A 23,565-nucleotide genomic window follows, 5' to 3' on the forward strand; every position below is an offset into this window, starting at 1 on the left:
TAACATGTTTCTTCATTCTTAATGTTTCTGTTGATTTGGAATGTCATTGTTTGCTGGATTTTTTTTATTCTACCCTATGTTTTTATACAAAGAATTTGTTGGAATGCAACAAGCTGACGAAATTTGGCAAACAAATGCAAATTTAAAACAATGCACCCTAGGTCCTAACTCAACATCGCAAACATGTATTTATAATAATAAACATATATACTACATCTTTGTATATGTCAAGGCAACATTTTCCCCCACCAGTTTTGGATAATTAATAATGGATGTTATCTAGACATCTAGACAAACTATTTAGAAAGATTTTAGATTGTTAAAATAAGCAGTGCACAGTAGTTGTGTTCACAACTAAAACATACCTTCTAAATAGCCCTAACAGTATCATGCATGGATTGCTGCTGTTCATTCACTTCTGTTATGTATAGATATATTTTGTGATTAGAACCTGGATACTTGGTTGTCCACAGCCTTAAAAGGAGGCTTTACAGACAAAAACTTACACTGGACTTTCCCTCCCTCCCCCCAATCTTTGTACATTTTTGTCTGTCTTGGTAGTGCCAGCACTGGAATGCATGTGAATCAATAGCACCAGGAAAGATGACAAACCATAACATTGCTTCATTACATTTCTTCTTTCTGGCTGTGATTTTTAAAAGAAGTGAATAACTGTGGTGCATGTGATGAGAACTGGAAGGCATAAAGTGAGTGAGTCAAATTCTTGGAAACTATTTCCTACAACATCTCCAGAAACACATTGAAAAGCTCCATTTCCAAAATAATGGAGAGAGCACTTGTGTCTTTTACAAGAGCAGGCAGTGACTGTCCCTCCTGGGGGAGGAGGAACAATGCAGTGGTTGAAGCACAGGACTAGGAATTGGGCGACTTGGATTCTATGCCTTGGTCTACAACAGACTTGTGATGTTGTGCAAGTCACTGGAGATTCTGATACCTTTTCTTATGGTAGGTATTGCCTTACGCTACAAATATTGTCCTTGACATCATGAACGTAGGGTATCATGAGTAAGGCTATCAAAATACAGTCCTTAGTCTTTCTGTGTATCTTCAGCATCTGTAAGATCAGCTTATATGATTTACCTTTCAGAGGCGTTGTAAGGTTTAGTTCATTAAAGCTCTTGAGATCACCAGATGTAAGGCTCTCCTGAAGTACAAATTACGATGTTCTCCAGCATGTCACACAAGTGAAAGATGGTTTGCTTCTCTAACCTAAACCTAACAAGGTGTTGTGAAGTCCTCAGATGTCAGAATGAAACAAGAATTCACATCATTTAGAAAGATCCCTAGCTTTTTTCCCTTCCTCTTTCACCTGCCTGAGCCCAATGATACACACAGTAATAATTCTGAGCTCCTGTCACAATGGAAATAATTTTTTCTTCCAGAAAATTTGTCCAAACTTGCAAGCAGAATATTAAATAGCTTAACAAACCCATGGGCTTGTGAGCAGCACAAGAATACAGCAAAGACACAGGATATTAGTTTCTCCCACTAGGAATATTTGAGCTGTAATATTTTCCTCAGTAATGAACTCAGCATGCACAGAACAATTATTGCCAAATCATTAACACATTTGAGTCATGACAAAATTTATCATTTGCTTAACAAAAAATCATATCAGATACAGTGATGTTTTGTGAAATGCATTTCAAAACAGCCCATGTGTTTTTCTTATGGGCAGGCCAGATGATGATAAAATCTATTTCAGGCTGTACAGCAAGGATTTATTTTTGTTTGAATGTTTACTTCTATCATTTGCCTGTCTCCCAACCAGTAAACAGTGGCAGGGCCAGATTAACTTTTTGTGGGCCTGGCGCCAAAAACATTTGTGAGACCCCATGGGGCAAGTCTCCAGGGTGACAGGTGGGCTGGGGGCAATGAGGCACAGCGCAGTGGGAGCAGCCCTGCTCCGCACAGCCCAGCAGGAGGGCACTGTTTACAAACCTGCAGCTGCCAGACGCACACTGTTCTGCCCAGCCCTGTGCTGCCAGCATGTCCCCTCCCCTTGAGGGCAGGCCCACACCACACTGCCCCCTTGCCCGGTGCCACACCCACATGCCCAGCACCCCCTCACCCAGAGACTTCCACCACAGAGCTCTCTGCCCAGCCCTCACCCCTCCCAGAGACCTCCCCCGCTGGCCTCCCACCACAACTGCACAGCACCCTGCACACCATACTGCTCGCCCAGCACCCCCCACCCATAGACCTCCCCACTGCCCACCACCTTCCTCATAGTCCCACCACCACAGCTGCACAGCACCCCATATTCCTGAGGGGATTCTGCACCAAAAAATAAAAATTATGCGCACAGTATTTTAAAATTCTGCAAAAATTTGTCAATAAGTAATTGTGAAGTCTCCAACATGGCAGTGGGGAGCACAGGCCACCGATTGCATGGAGGTGAGAGATCACCCTGCAGCTTCCCCCAACCCCACCACAAGGACTCGGCAGTGAGGCTGCACCCAACGCTGACACAGTGCAAGGGCCAGGCCTGCCCCAGAAATACTCTGGGGCTCTGTCCCCCATGCCAGGCACATCAGGTGTGGGTGAGCAGGCTCAGCCAGGCAGCAAGATCCAAGTGCAGAAAGACTTAGTATGAGGGTAAGAGAGCCCCAGCCCATTCCACTCTGCTCCCCTGGCTCCCGGACTTTGGGAGAGGGGGAACCACCCCCCAGCACTCAGTGGTGGCGCGGAGTGGGCTGAGGCCAGGTCATTCCACTTTCTACCGTCCGGTGAGTGCAGGTCGTGCCTGACCTCTGCTACAGTCCCCTGGGATGTGTAGCTCAGGGGAGTGGGTTTAGGGAGGAAGGGATGGAGTGGGGGTGGGGCTGGGGTGGAGCAGGGTGGGAAGAGGCGGGACAGGGGCAGAGCAGGGGCAGTGGGGGTTCGGGAAGAGGTGGGACAGGGGCAGATCAGGGGTGGGGCAGCTTTTCTGGCTGGCTCAGCCAGCCGGAGGATTGGGCTAGCCGGGGCCCCTTTGATTGTGGGCCTGGCGCCATGGTAAACCCAGTACTGGACATTCATGGTGTGCAACATTGACAGGTAAGAACTCAACTGGGTACAGTAAATCACACAGAGGTTTCTAAAGGAGGAGGTTTCACTCTTCCTTCAATCAAAGTGCAAGGTTGCTGAGATCTCATTGAGGACACGGAATGATTCCCAAAGTGGAGGAAGAAACTCTCTCTCTCTCTCCTGGGATGTGCAGAATGATACTGCAACTGTGGAGAACTATTTAATCGAAGAAAGCCAGTGGAAACCAGCTGGAGGATATGCACCATCATAACACACACATTTATTTTATAAAATGGCAGAAATAAATGAAATACCAGTGCCAAATGAAAGCTAGGTACCATAGTTAGTGCTTGGATACCACTATGTTGTCCACAAGATAGGCCGATGAAGATGGTTACTCTCTCAATAAGGAACTCTCCTGTGAATGCTCCTCGTAAGCAGAAGTTGCAGAAGCCACTAAAGTGGCCTGTAAAAGGATCCACCCCTTCCAAATTCCTTCATGCTCCAGCTGTTGCAGAGTGAAGGAAGGAAGTCCAGTGCCTGCAGCTTCCCAAAGTACCCAGTGGAAGTCACCCACACACACACACCCCTCTGGGCCCAGAAGCCCCCCCTACACACACACACACTTCCCCACACTACATGTTCTTCAAGAGCAGGGTAGTACTGAGAACACTTCAGGAATTTATCCTCCATATGTCCCATAGATTTCCAAACATTGTATCCCATCTATTTTGTTGTGCTTCAGTGCTAGATGCTTCAGTATGAAAGCCACATGGCTCAGAAACTACATAAAGGATGCTAAAGAATTCTCATTTCTGGTAGGAACAACAATTTACGCCTCAAGATAAACACTGACTTAATGGATAGGGGACTGGTATGCCTCAGTAGAGAGAATTTGTAGAGTAGCTACATGATCAAATATTCAGAAAGCACCACAGATTGAATCTGATGATCTCCACAAACAGCAGTCAGCAGAGCCATGCTGCGGTGTGGTACCTCTGCTTTTACTGTAATTTTCTACAACCCTGTGATAATTCTGCTTTTCCTGCTAAAACAGTCTGACCCATGGTCAAGTCCCATATGTAGGGATCAGTGAACTTGCCAATGAAAGGATAATGCAAACAAGGATCTTTTCTGCTGATTTCTGTTCTCCAAGGCAGGTGTCGTATTCTTTTGAGAGTACGGATATGAGACTTATGTCAAAGTTGGTTCTACGATTCAGGAGCACATTATGTTCCATGATTTATTAGTCCTCCAGGCCAGGAAATTCCTGTCCCCATATAGACACAATACTAACCTATAGACTTGGGTAGAGCTCCTTCTAGAGGAAATTAGTGGGCAGCACACCAGATACAAGGCTGTCCTCTGACTGTCTAGCTTCCTCATTTGAATAACGAGAGGGAATCTAAACTTTGCACAAGGATCAATGGAAATGTCTGTCTCACAGGAGGGAAATGGCAGACAGGAAAACATTTATTTAAGTCTGATATCACAAAATATCTTTAAAAATTGCTGTCTGCAGCTACTCACCTCTCTCATGTATTTAATTCCTCTTCTCTGCAATATAAACCTAATTACAGAGATGATCAATTCAGCCAGGTGTAAATTAAGAACAACAGATTGCACTGTGAAGTTTTAGGCATGTCCCCAATGTGTGTCATGGTGCCACTGACATTACTCGTGGATTTCAATTGGTTCAGTTTGTTTTTTTTTAAATTACTAGTGTTCTTGTTGTGAACCTCACCCTCTCCTATTGACAACAGTAAAGTACAGAAAGCCTTGAATAATTCAGTTTTAATTAGGGCTGTCAATTAATCGCAGTTAACTGACGTGATTAGCTCAAAAAAAGGAATCATGATTAAAAAATTAATTCTCCTTTCATTGGCAGCTTTACTCGCACTGTTAAACAATAGAATGCCAACTGAAATTTATTAAATATTTTTTATTTTTCTACATTTTCAGATATATTGATTTCAATTACAACACAGAAGACAAAATGTACAGTGCTCACTTTATATTATTTTATTACAAATATTTGCACTGTAAAATGATAAAAAATAGTATTTTTCAATTCACCTCAGACAAGTACTATAGTGCAATCTTTTTCTCATGAAAGTGAAACTTACAAATGTAGATTTTTTTTTGTTACATAACTGCACTCAAAAACAAAACAACGTAAAACTTCAGAGCCTATATGTCCACTCAGTCCTACTTCTTGTCCAGCCAATCACTCAAACAAATTTGTTTTCATTTACCGGAGATAATGTTGGCCACTTCTTATTTACAGTGACACCTGAAAGTGAGAACAGGCATTCACATGGCAATTTGTAGCCAGCATTGCAAGATATTTACGTGCCAGATATGCCAAACATGCGTATGCCCCTTCATGCTTCGGTCATCATTCCAGAGGACATGCTTCCATGCTGATGTCGCTTGTTAAAAAAATAATGTGTTAATTAAATTTGTGATTGAACTCCTTGGGGGAGCATTGTGTTTCTCCTGCTTTGTTTTACTGGCATTCTGCCATATATTTCATGTTATAGCAGTCTCAGATGATGATCCAGCTCATGTTCATTTTAAGAATACCTTCACTGCAGATTTGACAAAACGCAAAGAAGGTTCCAATGTGAGATTTCTAAAGATAGCTAAAGCACTTGATGCAAGATTTAAGAATCTGAGAGGGACAAGGTGTGGAGCACGCTTTCAGAAGTCTTAAAAGAGCAACACTCCGATGTGGAAACTACAGAACCCAAATCACCAGAAAAGAAAATCAGCCTTCTACTGGTGGCATCTGATTCAGATGATGAAAATGAATATGTGTCAGTCCACACTGTTTTGGATTGTTGTTGAGCAAACTTGTCATCAGCATGGAAGCTGGAATGGTGGTTGAAGCATGAAGGGACATATGAACCTTTGGCACATCTGACACATAAATATCTTGTGACTCTGGCTACAACAGTGCTACACGAATGCCTGTTATCACTTTCAGGTGACATTATAAACAAGAAGCAGGCAATATTATCTCTTGCAAATGTAAACAAACTTGTTTGTCTGAGCGATGGGCTGAACAAGAAGTAGGACTGAGTGGATTCATATATTTTACATTGTTTTATTTTTGAATGCCGTTATTTTTTGTACATAAGTCTACATTTTTAAGTTCAACTTTAATGATAAAGAGATTGCATTACAGTACTTGTATTACTTTTTTTAAATGAAAATATTTGTAATAAAAAACAAAGTGAGCACTGTACACTTTTTATTCTGTGTTGTAGCTGAAATCAATATATTTGAAAATGTAGAAAAGCATTCAAAAATATCTAAATAAATGGTATTCTATTATTGTTTAACACTGTGATTGTGTGATTAATCACAATTAATTTTTTTAATCCCTTGACAGTTCTAGTTTTTATTTACTGAAAGCCAATAGTCAAAATGGACTGAAAGGTGTTTTTTTTTCCTAATGGCTACTGTCTATTTGGACAAACTGAATGATGGAACCTTCAACTCAGGCTTGGGTATTCAAAATCAACTGCCAGTTCATCCACTTGAAAATAAATAACATTCTAAAGTGATTTCCTATTTTATCTCTACCTAAATGCCTGCTCACTTGAAATTGCCAGTTCTTCCTCGAATCAGGCTAAAATTTCTTACACATTAACAACTTGAATAGGTTTGGGGTTTTTTGGAGTGCAGTGGTCGAAAAATTGCTCTTGAAATTCAAGAATGCTCTTAAATTGGAGGGAAATGCAAGACGTGTTTGTCCAGGTCTCGCTACTTTATTAACAGCATTTTATAACACCTTGTATTCATTGTAAAATCTCCTAATTGAAAACACAATTGAAATGATGAGCCAGTGCACTTTTCCAAATTCCTCTTTCAAAAGTTAGTCATAACTGGACTATAAAAGGTAACATGACTTCCATGGGGAAATATAGAAATACGATCCGTGGGTCTATCTAGTTCAGTATCCTGTCTCCAACAGTGGCCTGTACCAGACTTTTTAGCTGGATCTTTTTCATTATTTAACTGAAGCGGCTGGTCCTGATTTCAGATATATAATCACAAATTCCTGCATAGTTTATAGGAACAGTTATCACACTCATGTGAACATTTATCTTGAAAGATGCCACATGATACATATTCTCATATCTGAGATCAAGCTCAAATCTTACATTTGTTTCAGGCTATTGTTTTGCTCAGTTATCACCATGCAGTGAATGGGAAAGCTTTTAAAGTAACCATTCCATGTGTAATTTCTTTATTTCATTTCTAAACATTTAAGGTTAATTTCTGGTCTCTGTTACCCATGTGTAAACCCAGAGTAACTCCACTGATTTTGCTGATGTTCTTCTGGAAATATGCTGGGGTAACTGGCAGCAGATTCCAGCCATTAGTATAAACTGCAAAATACTCTTCAAAATAAATGTGAATTCATTTTCTATTAGTAGTGGACTCAAATAAAATAAAAACCAGACCCACACATGCCTAAACCTTTGTGAAAGTAGTGATCAAAAAACTCAGATTTTCAGTTTGGGTCCATCTCTAACAACAGTTTTGCAATGCAGCATGGGCCAGTGGATAAAGCTCTGGACTAGGACTCAGGGGATTTGGATTCTACTTCCAGCTCTGCTGCTGACCTGCTGTGTGATTTTGGGCAACTCACTTCACAGCTGTGTCTTCCTTCCTACCTTTTGTCTTGTCCATTTAGACAGTAAGTTCTCCAGGGCAGGGACTTTTTCTGTTTGTTTGTACAATGCCAAGCACAATCAGGCCCAGATCTCAGCTTGGACCTCTATGTACTAATATCATACAAATTAATAAAAATGACGGAGATAATAAGAATATTTTTCTTTAAAATGTGCATTGTTGTAGTTAATTGCACCTCATTTTACATTTACAAATCTAAACACAGAAGCTACAGTATTACAAATGCATGGGAAATCTACAATTTATAATCTTATTGTATGAGTCCTTGGTGTACTATTTGCTAGGCCTATAAACCATTTAGATATGTGAAGGACTTGGTTTCAAACATACTTGCAGCTCTCTGAAGGCAATATTGTAGTACACAACCAACTACCCCAATAATAACTGCAGTATGGAATTTAGCTCTAATGATCGACAGAACTTCGCTAGCACAGAATGTTGCCTATGGGACATTTGCAAATTCCAACTCTCATGAAAAAGACTATAAAAGAATAGATATACTCGTAACAGCAATTCATTTCAAAGACAAAATATACCAACAGTCAGTAATATGCATATTTTCTTTCAACAAATTATTTATATTTGCTTACAGAGGTCTCCCTTTTAAAAAAAAACAAATATTGCACTAACAATTCAGAAGAAAACAAATTATAACTTCCATGCAATTTTGTAAGAGCAGCCAAGTACAATATAAGATAGCTTTGGAAAAGTGTTTAGTGTTTTTTTTTCCTGAAATCTCACCAAAAAAATAGTTCATGGGAGCAGTGGGACTGCCTTCCTATAGAGAACACAAGAGGCAAAAAATTCCCACAGGAAATTAGGTTAAAAAAAATCACGGACAAATAGCGTACAGCTCAGATCAGTGACCATCTCTCACCAAAGACACAGATAAGCAATATACCGGCACTTAAAAAATAAAATACAATGTGTAAGTCAATCAAACAGGATATATTTGATTTATATTTAACAATGTTGAAAACAAAAAGAATTCCATGTGCGTGTTCAATATTGATGATTCATGATGACATGGATGGCCCTCAGCAGACATAGTCACATAGTGCCGGCATTTGGGAAATGGCACACAAGCTAGGTGCCCTTGCAAAATGGTTATTTCTCTCACCGCAGCATATAACAGAGATGTTATGGTATTGGCTGCTCTTAGAATGGGAACCCTACAGACGGAAATTCCAGTTTTTAATGTTGACTGTAAGTAGGACAAATGCTTAAAAGTTTGGTGAGTGGGGGAAGGGGCAGGGAACCAGAAATTGTATCCTCAACTCTAATCTCCTATATCCAGCATGCTGGAGAGTTCCAGCTGATTTTGTAGAACACAGGGAGAGTACCAGATGAGGCCCGCTGATTCCTGGCATGGACTTTTAGCCTACTGAAGCCATGCTGTACTCATGCGCACTGCTAATGCCTCAGCCAGGCTCACTTCCCAACTCTGCATTTCACCGACAGCTGTTGCAAAGTCCCCCTACGTCTGCTCTGCACTGCCTGTCACCACCAAGCTCAGCTGAAATGCCATCTTTCCGTGCTGTGGGCCCATTGTTGGGCCCACACAATATTTATCCTGTTATTGACAGTGCTACACATTTATTATGGATAAACACAAAGTCACTAACTATAGTCTGCTTTCCAATGAAAACTATGCCATCAACTATCAATAGACACGTAATAATATCACACAAATCCAGCCCAAACACAAATCTCATCATTTTAATACACGCCTGAAAATAAGGTCCAGTCCATTGTTGATGCAGTGCCCCCTATTTCCATTTACTACAGTCTGACAAAAAACATGTGGGGAGGAAGAACATTGTAAAGAGACATTTTTTACTATATTAGTAAGGATAATTTTATGCTATTTTGAAAAAAAAATAATTGTGGAAATGTGTATTTAGTTTGAGTGGGGCCAATATATCAAGAGTTAGTTTAAATGAGGTCTTTTCTGTATAAATGCATGCAAAAAGTAATTGAAATGTCATACAAATTCTGATTTTCTTGTTTCATACAGTGCAGGCTTACTTAATAACACCTCAGATATTAACCACACCTTGTTGCCTTCTCCTGTACTAAGAAAGATGTTCACTGTGACTATCAAAACCACATTAATATTTAACCAGAAGTTGGACTAACTTTTAGTGATTGCATTGTAAATAATACATCATCCATTGCTAACTATGATGTATTTGCAAGGCAACTGCTCTAATATTCATATTACTTTGTAAACTGTAACCATTCAGTGGCACTCTTTGGAGGAACAGGTACCTTAGTTGGAGACACATTTTCATAGTCTTCTAATTGCAAAACATAACAGGGTTTGGTTTGGTTTTCAAATAATATGCACACCGGGAGCCATTACAAACTCAACATTTTCCATTTTCCAGTGATTGTGGTTTCTGCTATTCTAAACATAGGGAGATACCATGCTTACGTCATGTTCCAGAGATTATGTGAATGCTCATGTAAACACATATTAACTCCAGGTCACCTGTATTGACATTTTCAAAAATATGCATTTTCATTTTAAGGAGGTACACACTTCGTAGGGCATGACAGATTACATCTTTTAGTTCAGTGGTAACATATAGGGGGATTTATTCTATGGCTTTAATGCACATGGTATTTTAGGAGTTGTGAGATGAAATTACATCCAGGAAGGTTATAAATCAGGGCAAGGATTGTGTATCCAATAAGGTGCAACCAGCAGTGATGGTAACAAGGGTTTAGAGAATTGCACAGCAAAACAATCAATTTTTAACAGATGAAAGGTAAACTGATGGGTATGCCTCTCCTTCAAGTAGTAACAGATGTCTCTAAAAATGGATTGATATTAACTAGAGCACTTAGGTACTAGGAAAGGAGAAAAACAGCAGACAGTAGATATTAGGGGGATATGCATAGGTGACCATTATGTGTGAAAATATTATGTTAGAAAACAAAATACAATATAGTTTCTAATCCTATCTTTCTAATGCAGATGTATTATTTTCCATAGGATGGCATGTAAGAGCCTTGTTTGCTTTCTAAAACAGCTTCTCAGTGGACTTTGGCTGCTATGAGTCTGTCACTACCCAAATGCCAAAATTGGGCGTGGTGGCCTTCCATGCTACATTTCAACTTTCTGGGGGAAATGCTTTATGTTAGACTGGGCTGTCACATGTTTGTTTCCCGGATGGGTCATCACATCAGAAGGATAAACCCATGTTCTGCACAACATGCCTCCTTGTGATTTAAACATGCCCTTCTTGGCTTTGTACTCCTCCCAATCACTCACTCAATCTCTTAATTTCTATGCATTTTACACCACCTCAAACCTCTCCACTGAAGGTGTCTAGGAAGGGGATGGATGCCTTTTGTATCCTCACCTCACTTAAACCCACTGCTGCCAACTTTCACTAGCTTAGAATCTGGGCTAGTGAAATCCCAAATGACAGGGGAAATAATATTCTGTAAATTGTTAAGAAATAATATCTAATTATTTTCATATGTTTCAAGCAAACTATAGCAGAAATATTTTGCCAGTGTATACACAGTAAATATGACATACTTATGCATTCAATCTATCACAAGTAATTATATGATAAGCATGAAATAAATACGTTTCAACAGTCTAGGCATATGTCACCATACGTATTCTGATTTTTACAGTAGTTGTGTTAGATATAGTATAATCAGACTGTAGACAATGGCTCTCACACTTAGTCAAAACTCTAAAGATGAAAATAAAAGCTTCAGTAATGTTGAATTGCGAAACTTTGCATCTCTATTTAACATATAATGTATATATAGAGAAAGATATCCTCAAAGTGCATTAAGTACTACAAATTTGATTAGCAGCAAAGCACTGGTTTCATTTACTTATTTATTTTCTGTTAAACAGTAAATGTGTGTGTATATTACACTGTATACATATGATACATATTTTACATATACGTATCTATACAATATATGCATGTCTATATATATGATAAACATATATACACACACACACAAAAACATGTACATATATACACACACATTCTGATACTGCATTCAAAGTTGCAATTTTTAAAAAACTACAATTATTCTCAGAAGCTGTGCAAGTTGTAAATAATGACTATTAATTAGTGCTATAACAGCATTAGAAATTGCTACTATCCAAATGGCTACATTTAAATATTTAATAGTTGAATCAATTTCTAATTTCTAATTCTGGTGCAGTGAACCTAAAAATATTTTATTTCCTGCCTCGTTCCCTTTTTGATTTCTTTCTCTTGCTATAAAAGATAGCCTGACTATGAGCCTTAAAATATAGCTCCAGCAAACCTGAGTATTCAACAATTCTTTAAAAAAATAAAATAAAAAAATAGAACATATGCATTCATTGTCAGGAATTATGTTTTTCTCCTAATGCACAAACTTTGAAGCATTTTCCCAAATAGTATGTGCAGAATTCCCCTGGTACAGTGCAAGAAGTTTATGCTGTAAACAGAGCTGCCACAAAAGTATCGTACTGAAGTTCATCAGTCGTGAGGTCTTTTGAAAGCTGTCTCCCATTTGTTTCAGCATTGGAATCCCTTCCCATCCATATATTTTGAGCAAAGCTTATTATCCCTTTGGTGATCACACAATATTATGTAAGAATATAATATTCTGAAGTAAGGGCGGTTTGACTTCAGAAAAAAACCCAGTCTGTTCAGATTTGCAAGTTCTCATCTTTTGGCAGGATGGTTCTTTGTTCCCCATGGATAGTAGTGGTACCTACAAAGATAAAGAGGTAGTAAGTGTTTGTTGGTCCTAGGAAATCTTTACTATCATGTTCACCAACATCAGAATGGACCTCTGTGCTATCAGCAGGCAAATTACTATCATAGAAATGTGATATATAAGCAGGGTAAGAAAATAAAGCTTGGATGCCTTTCTAATTGCTATGTTCTACTCAACCATAAATCACTGGGCTTGATACAGGAATTACTGGTTGAAATTACATAGTCTGCTATTCGGAGGGCCAGACTAGATGTTTGTAATGAACCCTTCTGGACTTAAAATCTATGGGCTTCACTATACATTGCACAGAAACAGTGTGGTGGTAGGGTCTGAGGGGGAGCCAGTCACAGCTCTCTGATTCCCAGCTGTCAAGTCCTGGCATAAGTTAAAGCAGCAAGGAGACAGTGTTAGCTTACGCTGCTGGGATAAAAGGCCCTCAATCACTTCATGGCAGTGGAGAACCAGGCACAGCAAAGTCTTGCTCCTCGACAGCCCTCTCGTCTCCTAATAAGCCCCATACCCGCCAGGCATAAGAGATAGCATAGGAGATGGTGGAACCGCCTCTGCCAGCTTTATGCTAGTGGAGATTCCCCCACTAAATAATCAAACTAGTCTTGTATTATATTACACTGTCCTGCGGAAACATGCACCAAGATTTTACTCTCAAACGGTGTAGCTAGAAAGTAAAACAAGAAATGGGTTTTTTTCTTTTTCCTTCACAAACCTTATCACCTTCTGCTTCGAGTGCAAGGAGCGCTCTACCTTGTTTTTTTCTAACACACACACATCAGCATGTACAGTAAAAACCCACCTCAAAACAAAGTGCTAACAAAACAAATCACTGAGCTGCGCACACAATTTTCCCCCTGGGAAGAGGATGAGTGAGAGAACAAACACAGTGTTAGTCATGCTGCTTAATGCACTACTGGAAAGTACTCTGCTATTAGGGTAGTGTGGGTGGTATAAGAACCTGTTGGGGCGGCCTGTCCATATAGGTGAACTAGGCGGTCGCCTAGGGTGCCAAGTTAAATGGGACGAGGAAAAAAAATTAAATTTTAAAAAAAATAAATGGAAAAAAAATGAAAAAGATGAAAAAAATACAAATACAATAACGAAGATCTCATTATTTCAATTCTGGTGGGTATACAGAGGGAATATGAATTATAGTTCATTTCTCTACATTTCTGAGAATTTATTAATATGTCAAATCTTTTATTTACTGCAAAAATAGAGAATATTTTGGCAAAAAAAATTCTATTAGCGATGTAGGGTCAAGATGACTCACTCTGCAGTTTTGATAAGCAATAACTCAGCCACAATGAAACATTTCCACCAGCAACAAGAGCTGCAATGCTAACCTAAACCTAACTCGAATACACATCAAGGTTGCATAGCCGGAAATTCATGTAGAGCGGACATATCACGAGTTGATTCATATCACACGGTCATTTTAACACACGTCACAGATAGATAGTTAAGAATCAAGTGCATACTGTGGAAAATTGTGTTTCTTGGTGCCAAAGGATAAAGAATAACGTCTTTCAGCATTATAAATCCAAAATGTGAGTATCTTTAAGTGTTATTAAACCTCAGCGTTATTATTCAGCTGTGTAATTATGAACTTTTCTTTGTTATAACTGGTTCACATGTAATAAATAAGGTCCATAAAAGAAAAGTAACAGCATTAATGCTTAATAGACTACGAAAGTGATGACATCACACTCCAAGCGGGTAACCATGAGGAAGGGGATTACTTTCCAAACAACCAGTATCGGGTCATGACAACAAAAAAGGTCATTTTGCTTCCATGTAAACACTGTAACTAACTGTTTTAATAGGTAAGTGAGTGTATGTTACTAATCATTGAACCTTTAAGCAGTGAAAAGATGTTTGGGGATGGCTGCAATGTGGTTTAAATCACCAACCATGCGGTGGGTGTGTCAGCCATCCTTAACACTATAATACTTGCAGTCAGGAACACAGTACATAACAATATTCAAATGCCCCATAGCAGAAAGAGGAAAAATAAAACCCTCAGGAACTGAGTATTGTAAGTGAAAGGCTGAGAAGGAAAAGAACCAACCAAAACAGCAGGGATCCTTCCTGAAATATCTTCTCTTTAATACAAATAAAGATAGAAGCAGTTCACAGCATCCATCTGAAGGAATTTTACTTGGAGAGGAGGTTAGTTCACATCTGCATGGAAGCAGTTTGGAACATCAAGATGAAGGTATATTACTTCGAGATGAGGGCAGCTCACATCCACAGAAAAGCAGTTTGGAAACTCAAGATGATGGAAACTTACTTCTAGATTGTCAAGGTTTTTTCCTCACTTTGAACTTTAGGGTTCAAGAAGTGGGGACCTGCATGATTACTTTTAAGCTTAATTATTAGCTTAAATTTGGTACGCTGCCACCAGCCAGAAGTCTGTGTCTGGCACACTTCTGTTCCCCCCAAACCTTCCCTGGGGAACCCAAGACCCAAACTCCTTGGGTCCTAAAACAAGGAGAATTTAACCATCCCCCTCCTTTTCCCCCCACCAATCCCTGGTGAGTTTAGACTCAATCCCTTGGATTCTAAAACAAGGAAAAATCAATCAGGTTCTTAAAAAAAAGCTTTTAATTAAAGAAAGAAAAGGTAAAAATTATCTCTGTAAAATCAGGATGGAAAATGCTTTACAGGGTACTCAGATTCATATAGACTAGAGGGACTCCCACACCCCCAGCCTAAGATTCAAAGTTACAGTAAACAGAGGTAAAAATCCTTCCAGCAAAAAGACACATTTATCAGTTGAGAAAACAAACATAAGACTAATCTGCCTTGCCTGCTATTACTTACTATTTGGAAACATGAAAGACTGATTCAAAAAGATTGGAGAACCTGGAATGATGTCCCATTCCTCTCAGTCCCAAGAACGAACAACGAACCAAACAAAAAGCACAAACAAAAACTTCCCTCCACCAAGATTTGAAAGTATCTTGTCCCCCTATTGGTCCTCTGGTCAGGTATCAGCCAGGTTCACTGAGCTTCTTAACCCTTTACAGATAAAAGAGACATTAAACCTTAACTATCTGTTTATGACATAGATGAAGGCAGCTCACAGCATCAGACTGATATGGAAGTGGAGAAATGTATTCACCTTCACAGAGAAATGCAGAAATTGAAGTAAATGAAGTAGAAGGAAAAAAAGGATGAGGAAGTTACAAACAAGTTACAGTATGGGGACCCATATTCATGGCCCAGATCTGATGACAGTGTCGGGCAAATTCTCATGGAACATGGACCCGAACAAGTTCATGAATTTCCCTTCCCGGAGGATGGAAATAAAAGAAAATTCTCTGCTCAGCATTACAGGAGGAAACTCATTAATGGAGAAGAAATTCATCGAAACTGGTTACAATATTCAGTGTCGAAGGAGAATGATGTTAATCAGTCCTAGGGTCTTTTTCGTTCCTTGCAGTGCACATTCTCTAAATTTGGTTGTCGATGCTGCTAGATGCTGTTTGGAGGCAAGCAGTTTCTTTGACCTGGTGTAACGCGTTTATGTGTTTTTCTCAGGCTCAACATGCCGTTGGGAGATTCTGACTCACCATGTAAATTCTCTAACTGTGAAATTACTTAGTCAGACAAGATGGGAGAGTCGTATTGATTCTTTGAAGCCTCTTCACTATGAACTTGGAAACGTTTATGATGCCCTAATTGAAATTTCTGATGATACTACCTTTACTGGATCATCTGGCAATACAGAACATTCAGATGCAGAAGCTCTTGCAAATGGCCTTTCCAAGTTCAAATATGTGACTTCACTCATTTTGTGATATAATATCATTTTCGAGATTAACCTCACTAATAAGCAACTTCAGAAAAAAGAACTTAAACACACATTCTGCTATTCAAAAACTGCAGCAAACTAAAAATATTCTGGAGGAATTCAGAAGTGATGAAGGGTTCGAAAGAAAACACTGGTAGATTCTCTCAAGCTTGCTGAAGAAATAGACTTTCCGACAGACTTTGAGTCAGAGCCAGTTTGCATTTGGCAAAAGAAACAGCAGTTTTCATATGAAAGATAAGCCACACCCATTCAGCACCCAAAACAAAAGTTCAAAGTGAATTTCTACTTTGCAGTCCTTGATACTGATATTCACTCAGTTGACAAAAGATTTCAACAGATCCAGAAGCTAGAGTCAGTATTTGTCTTTCTGTGTGATATCCACAGCTTGCAAAAGAAAACAGCAAAACAGATAAAAGAGAATTTTGTATAAAACTGGAGTCGGCATTGACTCATGAAAACTCAAAAGACATTGGTGCTACAGATTTGTGTAGTGAGCATCAGGCTTTTTAAAGACGACTTCAGAAACATTCCACTCCTGAAGAAGTACTGAAGTTTGTTTGTGAAAATTAAACTGACAGTTTTCCAAACATGTTTATAGCTCTACGCATTCTTTTAACTTTGCCAGTTTCTGTAGCTAGTGGGGAACATAGCTTCTCAAAGTTAAAATTGATAAAAACATATCTGCGTTCAACAATGGCACAAGAGAGACTTGTTGGACTTGCCACAATGTCAATAGAGCATGAAATAGCTGGAAAAGTGCATCTAAAAGACCTAGTGACTGAATTTTCAAAACTCAAAGCAAGAAAAGTCATGTTTTAAGAGCACAGATTGTTTTTTATTTGGAGTGTTTTGTAAATACAGGTTAATGTTCACTGAAGAGTTTTCTTATTTCTTTCTATATTGGATGTGGTGGTAATGGCAGTCAAAGCAGGATAGTGTAATGGATGATGTTGGATTTGTAATAATAAAAATTATAATTAACATTTTTAATGAATTTTTATTTGAAATCGTACTGAAATATCATCTAGTTGTCATGTACAAATCTATTCTGAAAATTTTGTGTCTCTATTTTATCTGATCTCAGAAACATTGGTTGGACATACGGACGGACAGACAAACCGAATAATTGAGCCTCTGTTTAAAAAAACATGCTTAAAAAACATTAAAAGGAGAAAAGGGTCAAAAAGTTTCCCAGTTACCAAAAATCTCAGCCTAGATCTGCCCTTGGGATTTGGGGGGCTCCAATTGCACGATTCACCTAGGGTGCCAGTTGCTGGCAGCTAGTCTAGGGCCTCCCCTGGAACCTATACAGAATTAAACACAAATAACTATGTTAAGGTTGCAAAGGCAAATACTCTAAAGTTAGGAAATGCCATTAAGGTACTATAGAATCATAAAACCATGGGGCTAGAAGGGACCATAAGGATCATCTAGTCTAACAACCTGCCAAGATGCAGGACTTGTTGTGCCTAACCCATCCAAGACAGATGACTAGCCAGCCTTTTTTTGAAAACCTCCAGTGAAGGAGCTTTCATTACATCCCAAGGCAGTCTGTTCCATTGTCCTAATGTTCTTACAGTTAGGAAGTTTTTCCTGAGATTTAATCTCAAACTGCTATGCTGTAATTTGAACCCATTGCCTCTTGTCCTGCCCTCCATGGCAAGAGAGAACAATCTTTATCCATTTTGGGGGGGGGGGGGCAGGCTTTCAAGTATTTGAAGATTTTAAGTATTTAATGATGGATGGTGGGGAAGCCAGGCCAAATCTGAGTGAGCTGCAGCACCACGCAGGTTTGGTCTGTCTGCCCCCATCCACCCTAGGGAGAATCTGCCATCCTAGGGAGCTTCCTATAGGTGGAGCAGCACCTGGAGTTGCTCGTTAAGTGAGCATTGTCATTTTGAGTGCTACCCTGTTCCAGTTCCAGTCTCCTTGGCCAGTCAGTCCCAGTCTCCTCCAACCCCAGCTTACAGTTTTCCTCTCCCCACCTGTCCCAGTCTTCCTACCCTCAGGCTCCTTGTCCCAATCTACTTCCCTCCCTCATCCCCCAGGTCCATCTCTTGACCCTTCTACATTTGAATCAGGCAGCTTCCTCCTCCAAATTGCCTGAGACAGCCTTCCTGCTTTCCGTTCCTCTGGTGCCTGAACCCAGACCCAGTACAGCCCAGAGCTGGTGCACGGGGTGGCAGTGCCACTCAGGTTTGGTCTGATTGCCCCTCCATCATGACGACAGAGAGGTGACTGGGCAAAATTTTGAGTGAATGGTGCTCTGACCAGTGTGCCAGATTGCAGCACCAAGTTGTAATGCCACTCACTGAAATTTGGCCCAGCCGTCCTCACATCATGCCAGATGGGAGGACAGGCCAATGCTGAGTGTCTCTGTGCCCATGCACCAGGTCACAATGCCACTCCCAGTCCCGCAGGACAGGAACTGCAAGAGCTGCTGTTGTGGGGTGACTACTTTTGTTTTATTTCAATTTAGATGTTGGTTTTTATTTCATATTTGCTAAAAACACAGTAATCTACCTATAACTATTTGACTGGACATTCACTATGTCTAAAATATTTACAGAAATGAAAAAATGCAGTGAATAAAGCTGTGAAAAAGAACGATTAATGACAATACATATAGAAATGTATACTGTTGATTAGACGAGTGTCCTCTCACTTGACTATACTGGGGCTAAAAACGTTCTCTCAGTTACAGAGTACCACTCTTGAAACAGCACTTCTCTGCCATAAGAGGACCTCTGACGGTACATACAATATAATAATTCACTTGGAGTCTTGGTGAACTACAGCACTCAGCTGAAGACCACTAGAGTGTCTGACCTTCATTTCTGCAGGTTCTGTTCATTTGTAACACACTATCCACCTTCATATAAACTGAGCTGCTCTTGGATTAAGCCCCTTAATACACTTTATGGAGCTTTACATGATATAATGAGGTAACAGACCGCAAATATAAAGGAAATATAGTTATTTAAAATCAGATCTTTCAACTTGGATACTGTGTGACCACCTCAGTGCACAGAAGCATGCTGAAAGTTTGCAACAGGTATACATTGTCCTACCTGTAAATGATCTCACAAGTAAAAACAGTCACATACACATCCAACTTATGTGAGTAAGCCATCACCACACGTGGTGTGACATTAAATCAGGAGAAAAGAAAAAGAGGGGAAGAGTCATTGGGATAAAACATATTTTGAAATATTCAGCTAATTTTTTATAAATTTCTGTACAAACGAGTGACACTAATCGAAGCAGTTGAGTATTTTACGGTGATTTATGATAGATGGGCAGGAAATGATTATTCAGGACACAGCTGAGGGTCATTATCCCCAGCTGGTCATTAATCCTCATGAAATGGCCTGCACTGAGGCTGTAATTACTATTAGATTGAAAATGAAAAACAATTACTATAATGAAAAAAAGTGTATGGACATCTTATGGGGTTCAGCTTCTCATTTTCTAACAATTTAATGCCCTACAAATCACCCAGTCAGGTGTTGGAATCAGTTCTCAGCACTCCACACAGTTTATAATTTCGCATATCTTTTTTCTGTCATTTTGCTATATAACACTGAGTGACATCATTATTATTACAGATGTGGGGGGGGACATATAGTGGGGAGCATAAGAACGGCCATACTGGGTCAGACCAATGGCCCATCTAGCCCAGTATCCTGTCTTCTGACAGTAGCCAGTGGGAGTGAACAGAACAGGGCAATTCATTGAGTGATCCACTCCTTGTCATCCAGTTCCAGCTTCTTGCAGGCAGAAGGTTAGGGTAGAGGTGCCAAGGGAGCAGCAAATATACATAAAATAGAAAAATGCTGCGTATACAAAAGAAAAGTATTTTCCAGAAGAAATGTGTTCCTGGAAGAACTGGGAACCTGTATTACTGTGCTGTATGCAGTTAAACTGTTGGTTTTGCATTTGCTACCAAATACAGGATATGTCCACACAGCAGCTGGGAGCATGCTTCCAAAAAAAGGCAGGCAGACATGCACTAACTCTGCTTGAGCAGTGTGATAAATAAAGGTGTGTGTGGGGGGGGGAGATAGCTCCCTTTTATGGACAACCAGCCAGCCAGTTAGCTGTAAAATTCCTCTTGGTAGCTGTTCTTTACTTGCTTTACCTGTAAAGGGTTAAAAAGTCCCCCAGGTAAAGAAAAAAAGTGGGCACCTGACCAAAAGAGCCAATGGGAAGCCTAGATTTTTTTTAAATGGGTAAAGAAACTTTCCCTCTGTCTGTTGGTCTCTCTGGGCTGCAGAGAAACAGAGCAGCAATGCTATGTAAGGCTTGAACCAGATATGAAAATTCATCTTCCATACCTAGAAGAAATGATTTGGATAGGGAATGTTTAGTTAGACACAATCAGGTTTATTTTTTATTTTGGCTTGTGGATTCCTCTGTGCTAACCCCAGATGCTTTTGTTTGCTTGTAACCTTTAAGCTGAACCCCCCAAGAAAGCTATTTTGTGTGATTAATTTTTGGAATGGCTCTTTTAAAATCTAGCAAAAGGCTAAGTTCCAAATGTATTTTCTTTCTTTTTGTTGTTAATAAAATTTACCTTTTTTAAGAACAGGATTGGATTTCTGGTTTCCTAAGAGTTTGTGCACATGCTGTTGGTGGCAACAGCTAATTCCCTTTGTTTTCTTTCTCAGCTCTTCCCGGGGGAGGGGAGGGTTGAAAGGGGGTGAGGGCACCCCACAGGGAGGAATTCCCAAGTGCTCCTTCCTGGGTCCAAAGGGTTTTTTGGTGTTTTTTTGGGGGTGGGGGGTTGCATTTGGGTGGTGGCAGCGTTTACCAAGCCAAGGTCAGAAAAAAGCTGTAACCTTGGGAGTTTAATACAAGCCTGGAGTGGCAAGTATTAATTTTTAGAATCTTTGCAGGCCCCTACTGCATTCAGAGTGACAGAGGGGGAATTTCAGCCTTGACAAGCAGCTTACTAAAAACAGCAGTGTGACCACAGCAGCACGGGTTGTGGCTTGGGCTAAGCCACCCAATTACAAACCCACATGTATTAATATGGAAATTTGAGTAATAATTCATTTAAACTACAATATAGAAATGTGTGTCCTGCACCCCTCAGAAGCAGTGCAAAGGCTTGGGGGAGTCATGGGCAACAGAGGAGCTGAGGGAGAGGGAAGTAATTGCTGGGACGGAGCCTGAGAGTGAATCTGGAGGATTGTTGGGTGTCGGGGGAGAAGTATGGAAATTTTTTTGAGGGGGGTATGATTTTTAGGGAGTCGTGGAGCCTCCCCCATACATATCCTGGCTAACCCCTAGCATCTCCCATTCAGTCAGACACATCTGCCCCTGTCCCCCGTGTGTCCCTGGAACACCTATCCCCCATGTAGCCCTGCACCCCCATTCTGCCACTCTCTCCCCCCATCTTCATGTGTCCCTGCATCCCTCTTGTCCCCATGTGTCTCTGCATCCCCACTCAGTTATTCTCCCCCCATCATCATGTGGCCCTAAACCCCCCTACTCATTCATCACCTGGCTCAATGCTATCACCTCACTAGCTCCTGTGCCCCGGCCCCAGTCTGTCCCTGTACTAACCCTTCTGAACTCAGTCTATGTGATCCTCCAGCAGCTCTGTGTGCCATACTCTGTCCCTCTCCCACATATTCTGTGCCTTCCTACCCAGGCCCGTGGGCAGGGCACTGTGAGGAAGGAAGCCTCTGCACCCTCCATCTCCATGGCTAACTTCTCCAGCCCAGAGTCAGCTGCCCTCTCTTCTGGCACCACAGCAGCCGCTGGTGGTCAAAAGGTATAACTGCAGTGCCTCCCCAGCAGAATGAATTTTCTGCAGAGGAAAAAAAAATCTGCGGGGGGACATGAATTCTGCATGTGTGCGGTGGCACAGAATTCCCCTAGGAGTAAGTACTGTCAACTCCAAGTGTTCAAATATCATGAGTCAGGCCCCCAGAAATCAAAAGATTGCTAAATTTAATCGCATGATTTGTAAGCCAATCTTTTGATTTGCCTTATCTTTTTTAGCCTCTAGAGTTCATGTTTTCAGGCTTTTTTCCTGAACAACGAAGGCTGCAAACTTATTTTAAAAGAGAGGGAGAAAAGCTGTGGTTCTCAGATAATCACTCATCTCCAGGAGCTAGGACTTTCTAAGAAAACACCAAACTTGTGATGAGAGCTGGCAACATGACATGAACTTGTGCTGCACTATGGGAAGGATGAAGTAAGCTCAGCGCACCAGCTGGAGCATTTTAGCTCCAAAATTCCATGGATGAAACCGCACAGACTCTGACCACGCAATTTCCTCCCAGAAGCAACAGCTTTAAGTGATTCCATGCCATAAGCCTTACAGGCCCAGCAACCCTCCTGCTGCTCACTTTAGAAACTCCAGAGCTAGATCTAGAACAAAGCATTTTAAACAGCCAGGAGAGTTAAAAGCAGAAGGAAGGTTCAGCAGATTGCTAGAAGAAAAATGCACACAGACTCCTGCTAGTATTCTATGATTAACAACTTTTGTCAACACCTTATTATTTATGAATTATTGCCTAAGAAAAGGAGATAATTGAGGATTGCAAGGAAAGGTTGTAGTTATTCCTGAGACAGTCTACTGTGTAGGTAGAAATAGGAGGAGATCAAGGCTCCCTTAGGCAAGGCAAGTCTGATGGGATGCAGCTGCGAGGTCTTCAGTCCCATTTATGGTTACTGCAATAAAGCCAAATAATGGTGGACACTGACAAGCAGCACGGATTGCAGTTTGAAGCGGGTGATTTGTCCTTTCAGTCAGCTTGAACTGTTTGGAGATTTAGAGATAAAACCTAATGATGTATGTCTGCGGGCTACATGAATCATCCTGTAGGGAACAGCTATCAAAACTGTACTGTGTGGCTACCTAGACAGTGAGTGTGGAGAAAAAAAATGTGCAGGATTTGGAGGGCACAAAATAGAATTGAGCAGAACATTTTGTAGAAAACATGGTCATTTGTCAGGAAATGCAGATGGCAGACTTTGAAGTTAAAGGCATTTTCTGAAAGACAGGGAGACCTATGTGGGCTACTTGGTAGTGGCGAAGGGGACTCGGGAAGGAATAGTATTGTAGTGGCAAGGGAGCCAAGCGTAAGCGTAACTATGCAAGACAGCAGATAATAGGATGTATGTTGAAGAGTAAACCATGGAATAACAGCAAGAGAACGTACTGTAGGCAGTGACATTTCAAAATCTAATCACGTCTAAATACACATTCTCTAAGAGTAAGAAATAGT

General features: G+C 40.4%; 1 protein-coding gene across 4 annotated transcripts in view; it reads right to left on the bottom strand.

The window, feature by feature from the left end:
- Nucleotides 1-11,759: 11,759 nt before the first annotated feature.
- Nucleotides 11,760-23,565, bottom strand: part of NEK10 (NIMA related kinase 10) — a 172,434-nt gene continuing 160,628 nt past the window's right edge. For all 4 annotated transcript variants that reach the window (XM_030550992.1, XM_030550991.1, XM_030550990.1 and 1 more), the window contains one exon: nt 11,760-12,483. In XM_030550992.1, coding sequence (XP_030406852.1) covers nt 12,435-12,483 — 49 coding nt within the window. In that variant the 3' untranslated portion in view covers nt 11,760-12,434. The remainder of the gene's footprint in view (nt 12,484-23,565) is intronic.

Source organism: Gopherus evgoodei, chromosome 2 (assembly GCF_007399415.2).
Source record: "Gopherus evgoodei ecotype Sinaloan lineage chromosome 2, rGopEvg1_v1.p, whole genome shotgun sequence".
NCBI lineage: Eukaryota > Metazoa > Chordata > Testudines > Testudinidae > Gopherus > Gopherus evgoodei.